The sequence below is a fragment of the Cephus cinctus genome, unplaced genomic scaffold, assembly GCF_000341935.2.
Source record: "Cephus cinctus unplaced genomic scaffold, Ccin1 Ccin1_scaffold0415, whole genome shotgun sequence".
Lineage (NCBI taxonomy): Eukaryota > Metazoa > Arthropoda > Insecta > Hymenoptera > Cephidae > Cephus > Cephus cinctus.
This window is the reverse complement of record NW_014333098.1, coordinates 2,799-13,226: the sequence shown is the minus strand read 5'-3', so window position 1 is coordinate 13,226 and position 10,428 is coordinate 2,799. Positions and strand designations below refer to the sequence as shown.

The 10,428-nt window shown below is 37.6% G+C and overlaps 3 protein-coding genes across 8 annotated transcripts; 1 reads left to right on the top strand and 2 right to left on the bottom strand.

Annotated features, from left to right (window-relative positions):
* Positions 1–588: 588 nt before the first annotated feature.
* On the bottom strand, positions 589–4,947 carry LOC107267596 (malate dehydrogenase, mitochondrial). 2 transcript variants are annotated; one of them, XM_025084923.1, is made up of 6 exons: positions 4,054–4,947; positions 3,673–3,989; positions 2,508–2,774; positions 1,967–2,099; positions 1,683–1,898; positions 589–1,624 (listed from the first exon to the last, which is right to left on the bottom strand). In XM_025084923.1, exons 1-6 carry the CDS (start codon positions 4,247–4,249, stop codon positions 1,554–1,556), a joined length of 1,200 nt encoding a protein of 399 aa, XP_024940691.1. In that variant the 5' UTR covers positions 4,250–4,947; the 3' UTR covers positions 589–1,553. The 2 variants fall into 2 exon arrangements, with proteins under 2 accessions (XP_024940691.1, XP_015595005.1); XM_015739519.2 differs by having other exon boundaries at positions 1,696–1,898; positions 4,054–4,945.
* A 585-nt stretch (positions 4,948–5,532) lies between these two features.
* On the bottom strand, positions 5,533–6,618 carry LOC107267598 (cytochrome b5 domain-containing protein 1). Of its 2 annotated transcripts, XM_025084926.1 has the most exons (4): positions 6,519–6,618; positions 6,176–6,445; positions 5,951–6,099; positions 5,533–5,814 (listed from the first exon to the last, which is right to left on the bottom strand). In XM_025084926.1, exons 2-4 carry the CDS (start codon positions 6,405–6,407, stop codon positions 5,584–5,586), a joined length of 612 nt encoding a protein of 203 aa, XP_024940694.1. In that variant the 5' UTR covers positions 6,408–6,445; positions 6,519–6,618; the 3' UTR covers positions 5,533–5,583. The 2 variants fall into 2 exon arrangements, with proteins under 2 accessions (XP_024940694.1, XP_015595011.1); XM_015739525.2 differs by having other exon boundaries at positions 6,176–6,604.
* On the top strand, positions 6,605–9,314 carry LOC107267597 (proteasome activator complex subunit 3). 4 transcript variants are annotated; one of them, XM_025084925.1, is made up of 6 exons: positions 6,645–6,753; positions 6,833–6,927; positions 7,795–7,827; positions 7,901–8,221; positions 8,282–8,418; positions 8,509–9,314. In XM_025084925.1, exons 2-6 carry the CDS (start codon positions 6,913–6,915, stop codon positions 8,732–8,734), a joined length of 732 nt encoding a protein of 243 aa, XP_024940693.1. In that variant the 5' UTR covers positions 6,645–6,753; positions 6,833–6,912; the 3' UTR covers positions 8,735–9,314. The 4 variants fall into 4 exon arrangements, with proteins under 4 accessions (XP_015595007.2, XP_024940693.1, XP_024940692.1 ...); XM_025084924.1 differs by having other exon boundaries at positions 6,833–6,930; XM_015739521.2 differs by lacking the exon at positions 6,833–6,927 and having other exon boundaries at positions 6,605–6,753.
* Positions 9,315–10,428: the final 1,114 nt, after the last annotated feature.

Here is a 10,428-nt window from a genome sequence, read left to right as displayed (position 1 = left end):
TTTCTCCCCATACAACAAGGAATTTACTCCAGGGTCCAATGGCACCTAACAGCTACAGTAAAACAGCCTTCCTATTCTGCTCTAACAACCGACAGCCCACACAAATTTACGTCCACTGTAGATCTAAAACCGTCCAAGAGAAACAGAATCATTTTGTCCGTTTAAGAATCTTCACGGGATCATTTCCGTAGTTTCTTACCCTCAAGAGAGACCTTTCTCCCCATACAACAAGGAATTTACTCCAGGGTCCAATGGCACCTAAGAGCTACAGTAAAACAGCCTTCCTATTCTGCTCTAACAACCGACAGCCCACACAAATTTACGTCCACTGTAGATCTAAAACCATCCAAGAGAAACAGAATCATTTTGTCCGTTTAAGAATCTTCACGGGATCATTTCCGTAGTTTCTTACCCTCAAGAGAGAATCTTTCTTACCTGCCTAGTAGGCCGCTTCATTTCCGGTTCCCAAGCGAACCAACGACCGACCAGCGCGAGTAGACACCTCGTAAAGGAATAAGGTATAATATACGTTACGACCACAGTTTAAAACGAGGCGATGGAATTTACAATGGCGATAGAGAAACAAGTGGGTTGCAGATTGACGTAGGCGTAGCTCTGAATTTTTGAATTTTAAATTCTTTATGTCGAAGAAACAAATCAAATAACTAGATCGACCAGGCGACTTTCCATACTGCCTTTTAAAATAAACTTATTGTGTTTTTATATCGTCTGTTATAAATTTTACAATGTAGATACTTTAAGGAAGTATTTATAATGAGAAGTTGTAAGCATATTTTCATGATTCTTCTATGGTTCTCCCATATACGCGATATAGAGAGGTTATACGAATGGCTCGTGTACCATGTAAAATCCCAGAAGCTATGGGGGTTTTCGTAATGGCAGGACATTTATAGACGCACGTGTCTCTCAAATAGAATTCTCGGATAAATTGGAGTCACTACACCCAGACAAATAGCCGAGGCGTGTCATGAGCCATGAGCCATCAAGAATGCCCTCGGATTCCTCCCTCTTCCGTATTGTTACTTCTTTTCCTATTTTTCATTCTTTTTCACTTATTGGCTTTCTCCCCATACAACAAGGAATTTACTCCAGGGTCCAATGGCACCTAAGAGCTACAGTAAAACAGCCTTCCTATTCTGCTCTAACAACCGACAGCCCACACAAATTTACGTCCACTGTAGATCTAAAACCATCCAAGAGAAACAGAATCATTTTGTCCGTTTAAGAATCTTCACGGGATCATTTCCGTAGTTTCTTACCCTCAAGAGAGAAGTATAAAGACGGAAGAAGAGACGAAGAGGAGAACTAGAGAGGGATGAACTAAAGACAAATTAGATTTACAGGGCATGCCATGAAACGTGATAAAATGCGTTTCATACGGCTTGAGTTTAAAATTACCCAGCAAGGCTAGGAATAACTTGGCATGTATTTTTGTAAAGTTGGGAGCCTTGACACCACATGAGTCAAACTTGAATTAAGCCGTAGAGATTGGACCACGTGAAATTCGGTCGGATGTACTCGAAGACACTTTTCTATTGACACAAGGATCCTCTGGGACAGGACACGTCTCCGTAGAAATTCCTTTGGGACCAAGTGCCAGGGTCTGATTAATAAAAAAATATTAGAAAATATTAGAACAATGAAATGAAAGACCGTGATACCAAGAAGAACTACTTGGCCCATCCTTATAGCCACTTTGAGAACGGGAATCGTAGCGGTTAACATCTTGCACTCGTAATCAGAGAGTGCCGGTATACCCAGATGCTTTTGCACTCCATTCGGACCCAATTCTAACGGAGCTGCAAAATACGTCACTTCCGGTATAACGCAGGATCGCACGTAAGCACACTCCACTACTCCTCTTTGATCACGTAACGCTGCAACAAATATTTCTTTTGAACTGAAAGAAAACAAAACTTCTAAATCCATTTACACATATATGTACCTTTACAAAGTGATATACAAAATCGAGCTGCAGCAAAAGCCATGGCCAATGATGAACTACCTTTTCGACCATATTCTTTAGCGACTTCCTCTTCCGCCATTTTTACAGAATAGGTAAGTTTGCCAATCTCTTCCTGGGAAATTAACTTAATGATAAATATGACAAATAAATAATACTTTCCGAAGAGGCTCAACATTTAAATTAAATTGATCACAAGTAGATCTACATGAAATACTTTGATAGAATCAAAACGAGCAAACGCAGTTTGAATTGCTCAACCGAGCACTAGGTCAAGGACTCTCTTAAGTTGCTTATACCAAGATACTAAGTTTGAGATCGTTGACTTTAGCATTCCAAGCATTCAGTTTACGCTCAGTTTAATTCCACGAATACAGATCACTCCGCTATTTGAGAATGTGACATTCTATCACTCGTTCGATTCGGAGGATTCAACTCAATCCTGCGTGTCTGGCAGAAGCTTTAAGCAATTCCGCTTAATTAACTAATTCTACGTATATTAATTTATTCCAAAGAAACAAACGTTCGTCAACTCGCTGCTGGGCTTCATTTGAGAAAATAAAGGGATGCACGTCTTCGGGCAACTTCCGCCAATTACGGGAACCAGCACGCATTCCGGTCCTATCCCAAGAATTTCTGCAGCGAATTTATTAGCACGTACACAATCCAATGACGTCACGCCGAAAAGATGCGTTTGCACTGTATCCTCATCGAATCCACCTTTTTTATACATCTCCGAGATTAAGGGTATCAGACTGTTCATGGGACGAGATACCAGAGCAATCATTGCCTGAAAATGATAGAAAATATTATTTGTTAATAATTCAAACCGTATTTCACATAAATATCAATAGTTCAGTATCATTCGGACTTGAGACTCAGAAGTCCATGGGACGCAACGAAGAGGAATTTAAGGCGGGGATATGGCGCCTCAAAATTAATGAGGATGTCCAAACTCGACGAGGTTGACCAGATCGAGAGGATAAGCTTGATTATTTGTTTGCGTATGCAATTTCATCGTGACGTACATGAGGCACAGTGTAACGAAAACCCTGCGTGGACAGCTTGACTAACAAGATCTGAATTTTTACATGCCGCTCGTAATGTTGCACTTTTTACCTTCGCTCGAGTATTTTAACCCGCCGCACTCGTCATGCTGTCTGCAGAGTTTAAGTTTCCGTGTTTTTGTGAAAAATTTAAAAATACATTTAATCATATAGCTTTAGTAGAGTTTTTGATATTGCATCAATGCATCAATCAGTCTGAAAATAGAAGAATCTTTAGCAATCAAAATAAGAGGGGCAAGTCAATCAATTTTCCGAGTGACTATAGGCTCATTTATAATCGTTCCGTCATCATTTTCAACATGGGGGTCATTGTACCAAACAGCGATGTCCGTCTTCATAAAACTGTAATTAAGATGGTAGAGGGCAATCAATTGTCATTTGATCTGGACGAGAAGTTTAGGGCTCTGAATTAATGAAGAAATTTTCAATGGAGATTCGCCCTTGCCTGTTTAGGATAAGAATATTTTTAAGATATTAAAAGAAAGGATGATGTACGTAGTAAGAAACGCCAATCAAGATCTGCTGGTTGTTTTGTCAGTTGAATCAAGAGGGACAGCTATGGAATAGCGTAGAAAAACAAGAACACGTTTAGCAGCTTTATTACGTAATGCAGCTACTTACTCGAGGACAGTATCTCATTAGACTTGGGACCAATTCCGAAATAACATTTGCATTTCTCTTTAAGAGTTCTTCTTGATTTTTCGTGATTTTTTTAAAAGCTTCATCTTCGGACGTTATCATTACGATTTTTGCATCCTGCAGAGCTTCCTTAAGATTTGCTTCGCTGACAATGCCTGCTGCGCCAGTACACGAATTGACCTTGCATCTTGTGTCGATGTGACTCAATTCCAAAACTAGGCCAGCCATGGAACTCCGGTCGTATACGGCTAATTCATCGATTAGAGATGATTGTTTCAAAAGCAATGAAAGGGCGGTACCTAAAAATAATATTTCATCAGAATTAATCTATTATCATATTATATCTTATTCTTATGGAGTTACCAGTTGGACCTGCAGCTCCTAAGACAGTTACTTTCATACATTTAGAATTGACTGCGGCAGTATGATGAGATTTAGTTTCCTGAATATTTTTTGAAGAAAAAATTAAAGGTTTTACATTGATTCTTCTAATTCCCATTCTTCTTGACTCTTTCAATACACGCTTTGTGATCACGATACAGTGTTCCAAGAGATGCATGATTGTGTCAGGAGGATCATGAAAATTTATCAAAATAGCTTTCGAAATAACTAATTTCTAAAATGTCTATGAAATACGTAACGGTTATAACGTTTAAAACAAACGAGTGTAAAGTTTATCCATGAATTCTCGGCCATTGCCACTGAATGCACTTGGTTATGCGTTGCTTATAAATAAGTTTCATAGGAAAGAAAATGGAAACGAATAAGAATCTAGAATTGGCTTAGCAAGTTCGCTAGAGTTTAAATCATTTCCACGTAACGTTTACTTTCCAGAGAATATAAGGAGAGTCGGAGGAAGTAACCAGGAATAACAAAATGATCACGTGAAGTTTCCTTATAGCGGATAGTTGCCGCTGGTAAGATATTTTTGTTCATTTCCTCATCCTAGTACAGACCTGGAGTGCGGCGTTAAGAGTTACGCAAACAAGAAATAAAAATAATGAGAAGAACATCAAGTGAATCGGAAAAGAGGATCTCACGGTGGCGCCAGTATGGAATGTAGTAATGCGACTATAACGAAAACGAGAAGAGAATTAAAAAAGGAAGTAGACGATGATGGCGACGTCGACAACGACGAAGAAGAACAAGAAGAAGAATCTTCTAAGAGAGCTGAGCGTCTGCAGCGAACTGATTGCCATATGTTCTCAATTCATAAATACTAAAACAGAAACGTAAATCGTGATTGTACGGAAAACAGTAGTTACAGTATATAAGACATAACTTTCAGTTAAATGTTAAGAGAGTATTTGCGACGCGTGTGCAAATTGATGGGGATGTCGTGCGTGAGCCAAAAGAAGCAAATAAGGATAAGTCGTGTGTTACCAAGCACATACGTGTCTCATACATCCAGAGAGACTTGTAAGCTATACGTTTTTACGAGAGTGCTCCGAAACGACATCGTGGAACGCTACCATTAATTTGTCTGTCGCTAACACCAAAGATCTTCGACCAGATCCCTTTGTGCAATAGCAAACATTGCCAGAGACTTAAGTCTCCTCTTCGTTCTGTCTCTTGTTCTTGATGAGATGAAATAATTTCTTCGGAGATTACCTTTGTACCAATTTGCAGAGGCTAAACTGGAACAAACTAGAGGTACTTGCTAGTTTTTCATAAGGATTTATCTTGCAGAGTTTCTTAGTAGTATCAAAATAGAATCCTACTGCCATCTCTTGTGAGAAAATCTTCCTGTAGAGAGTCGATACAAAAGAAATCTGGAATCTATTGTTTTAGAAAGTAGATACCTACTGCGGATACAATAGGACTTGTAAATAAAGAAACAAGTTTAATTATCTCAGTCAATATTGAAAAGCTTGAGTTAACAATAATGTAATATTACTGCTCTGTAAGATCGTCATTGTAGTAACAAAGGATGGCTGGTATATAAGTATCGTCTGGTAATCCAGCTTCTAAAAAACGTTCTCTCTCATCCACTATTCCATTTTCAGTTAAAGTGCAATTCGTATCGATAGGTAGTCCCTCAAATTTCCATGTATAAGACGTACCATGTGCATTAAAGCCCAGAAAACGTTCTTGAATTCTTGCTACAGTATCTTCTTCGCAAATCTGTAATATTTTTCAATGAAATATTCTTGTTTGTAATAGTTCCATAAATCATAGGTATGACGCCTGTGCTTTTAGAATCTCTTTTACCTGTACTACCTATACATCCATAAGTCCATACCAAATAATTACTGCTTACCAATATAACTGCCTCGGTCCCAGTAAGAACATTGATGATCCTACAAGGTCTAGCATTCTTCGTCAGATTCCCCCTCATGTATTTGTCATCCAGCCAAGAAGGACGATTATTGACAGTCGAATTTATCGATTCGCCAAATGCTACGTGCTCTACAGGCGCAATAAATAATCAGGATAGAATGAACAAAGCTGATTTTACTAATCAAATCGATTCATCGTCTCATACCTTTTGCATTATCATAAGACCAGTGGCTGATATCCTTGCCGGCATATGCGATAATGAGTTCAATCCCTTGGTGTCCTTTTCGAAGGTTACAAAGTTCTGTTAAGTCATACACACTACCTCGATACGAGACCCAACAATCCTTGGTTGTATTATGAAGAGACACTTCGCAGGGAAGGAAATACGGTAGTTGACAGGTACATTTGTTACATTTAAAATTTTCTGTCATCGCCATTAATAAATGTCAGTGACGTCTTTTAAAATTCCCGCGCTCTGTAGAGTAGCTTCGTTGAGAAGAGAAGGAAAGCCTAAGCAGTGATAATATATTGATACCCGACAATTTTACTTTTATAGATTATCCTGCATTTCTTGATGAATTCCCATTATTGTCAGGACTTCGTAAATAATTCGTCGATGACAGTCTACATTGATTTCTAGATATGAATTCGACTCATTTGTACGAGAGCAAACGCGATTTCCTGTTTGAAGTTGCACGTTTCAACAAAGGGACAGTGTGGTTTATATTTTCTACAGTTTTGTTTTTTACACCGTGTATGATGGCGAGTACCACAGCAGAAAAGGTAAATTATTCGGTTTTGCATATCGTGCGTATCTCGGCCGCCGAAAGTGACCTTAGATGCTATTAAAATTTTTAAAAAGGAGAAATATCTGTGGTTAGGTTAGTGCCTTCAGCGACCGGTAGGGCTTCAGCCTTCGACAGTATTGTTTGTGTTATTACGATGGTGCCTTCAAATGTGGTAATCATACAAAATTCCTCTATTTATGCTCTATTCTCTTTTCGTGGAACATTCCTATAGAATTAATTTTCATCCTGAGCATTGTATTTAAGTAATTCAGCGGACAAATATGTTCATCATCATGTTTCTAACCTTTCTGTAAGCTGTCTTTCGCGCTCCGTCATGTGGTCGCGAGGAGACAAATCAAGCTATCGCCGGAGACACGTTTTTTTTTTTAAATTTAATATCGGAACATTATTTTGCCTGGGACTCTGAATCGCCTGGTGCAAATTAACGAGGATTCGGGCACATTCCATTTTACTTATAATATACTTTCTTTTTCTAACACCGAATGCTCGCTGTGATTGAAGAACATCTATATATGCGATGAGTAACTCGCATGACGCTATATTACACGTTAAAGTATCTTTAACACGCAAATGCACCATCAGTCTTTCCATATTCTAGAAAGATATTTGAATAAGATGAAAGCAAGTAATAAGTATATTTTTTTTAGAATTAAGCATTTATACTATGGATTTAGTTTCAATTGAACATTTATTCATCATAGATAGATAAGAATTTTTTCATTATCTTTTTCAATTTTAGGATATTTAGCTAATTGTGAAAATAATAAAACAATTGATATATACTTGAAACAAGAATTCTGTATAAATGTAGAGCCATCGGGTAGTATTAGATATGTGACTCTAAAATGAAATATAATTCATATTATTTCAATGTATCTTTTAATATGATTTCATTCATTTATTTCTATGATTTTATTAAACTGAAATATTCTATTACCTATATCTTGATTTTATCCATTACTACTTTCTTATTTTATATTGCTTCGATTACTAATATTTATACTTTGACTTGTAGGTTCAGGAATACAAGGACTCTCTTAAGACAAAGGTATAATCAGATACAGTTTTACATAAGACTTAATTTTTTATAACTTCGGTTTGTTTATTAACGTAATTTGCAGGCGGAGCAACTTATAATAAAAGGGTTTCCAGAAAAGATTGTGAAACTCAATGAGATTTTGGAAACACCCGGTTTTTCAAGAGGCGATTTATCCGATGTCCATCAAGATTTGAATGTGCCTATTCCAGATCCAATAGTACTTAATCATTCTGAAGATGAACCCAGGCCAAAGAAAAAGAAGTTGGATAACTGCGTGGAAGAGGCCAGTGGGACAAAAGTAATGATACTTCCAAACGGACCAGTACCTTGCAACAAACCCCTGTCTGAATTGATCCACATTGTCAAGCCATACATTAGACAACTTTTGGAAGATTCTAATTTGGTAACTTATACTTATCAAATTGCACATAGAACACCATTAATCAGTGATCTTTGTTTTCAGTTAAAAATGTGGATTTCCTTCATGATTCCAAAAATTGAAGATGGAAACAATTTTGGAGTATCCATTCAAGAAGATACTCTTGCTGAAATTCAATCAGTCGAAAGTGAAGCAGCATCTTTCTTCGATCAAATATCAAGGTACTTGAAAATTATGTATTAATGAACACCTCCTAAAGATGAAGAACGGGGGGACGGGGGCAATAAAAAAATATTCATCTATGTTTCCAGGTACTTTATATCCCGAGGTAAGATACTGAGCAAAGTTGCGAAATATCCACACATTATTGACTACAGACGAGCTGTCCAGGAATTGGACGAGAAGGAGTATGTTAGTTTGTGTCTTGTGATGTGCGAGGTGCGCAATCGTTACTGTTCGTTGCACGATATAGTTATAAAGAACTTGGAGAAGATAAAACGACCGCGACCATCTAATGCCACCGAATCTTTATACTAAACAAATGAAAATGGCCCTCGTACGTCAATGCTAGGTGTGTGTAAGTGAGTAAGTGTAAATGCAGGGAAAAATATCATATGTTAAGAAGCCACAAAAAGTAAATTGAAAATAAATAAACTGCTGAAGAAATAAAGTAATCAAGAGATACAGTAATGGCTTGCCTCTATATGGATAATCATAAAAATAAATATGTGGTTAGGGTACGCTTTATTATTTATAATCAAGTGTACTCTAATCAAACATAACTTTTAATAATTACATTACAACAAAACCATAGTCAATTTAACTGCGGTCAAGTCACAGCAGCACTTACGATATTTGTGAAGGATAATTGCACTATCACGACGATCTATAGGACCTGCGAAAAATCTATGCTGGGCATGTAACAAAAGTTAAACAGGCTTAAATCCTTATCTCTGTGAACAATGAGATCTGTCTGATCTCTTAAACCAACCACTTATTGGATGCAAGAAACAATCGATCTGAGTTGGATGTCAACTAGCATCCTTCCCTTTGGCATAACATTATGTGGAGCTGTACAGTAACGCACTCATCTCATAATAAAAATATAATAAACATTCGTAGTTTTAGAACATGATTTCTTCACAATATCTAGACGAGTATGATTTTCTCAAAAATAAAAAGAATTTTGAGCGATCACTGCGTAATAGTATTTTTAACAACATTTCCCACTATTTTTGTATTATTAAGATTCTTAATCAAAGACGCGAATATAATCATAACGATCGCTTAAAAATATTACACGAGCATTATTTATAGATCAGTAATTGTATACTATATATCAAGAGACTCGGACGAGTCTCGCGCCAAGTACAGGCAACCAGCCATACAGGGTACAGCCCTTTGAGACTACTCGAAGCATCTCTTGTACCTGTGTTTCGACTCAAATATTTTATGACAGGCTCCGCTTAGCGGGTCTGTGCATTTCTTGATATAAATTTGGGTCCGCAAAGAAGTACTCGATAAGGAATCATCTAATATTTTAATAATTTTTAAATGACCATTAAATCATAATTAAATATGAAAAGCAGTAGTGACGTAAAAGAGTAGCGAAAATGTTATAGAAAATTTTTAAAATCAATTAAAAAGACGGGCCAGTGCTAGATCATATAATAGTCAAACATGTAGTAACTTATGTACTTGGCCTTAATAATATGATTTCAATACTTTTTATTAGAGGAATTCACATTACTCCTGTACTTGACGTAGTTTATTATACGTAAGTGTTTTTGTTGGGGGATTACATTTTACATTAGAGCCGCACTATATGGGTTTACTACGGTTTTAGGCGATACCAAAAACATGACGCTGAATCGCAGCGGCGAGTCCGGAATTAGAATTTTGTGATCATCGCCTCCGTCGATAATGCGGATCCCGTCATAGCCGAGCTAACCGCGATCACGAACGTGTAGCTTGGCGAGCAGAGGCTCTTCTCTACTTGCCACCCAAAGCAACACTTACAACCAGGCAGCACATCGAATATAGCCTAAATATTTTTTTTCTTTCCGTTCCTAAGTTCGAGCGCACAGTGTAAGCTCGGTAAGTTATATATGAAAAAAGCCAGCAACTCATACCTGCGTGAAGTTGGGAGGGGCGGGTGGGCCAAGCAAATTCCGAGCAGCAGGGATTGCGCTCGATGGGATGCTTCGCACCCGCATCTCGCGTTTAAGGGC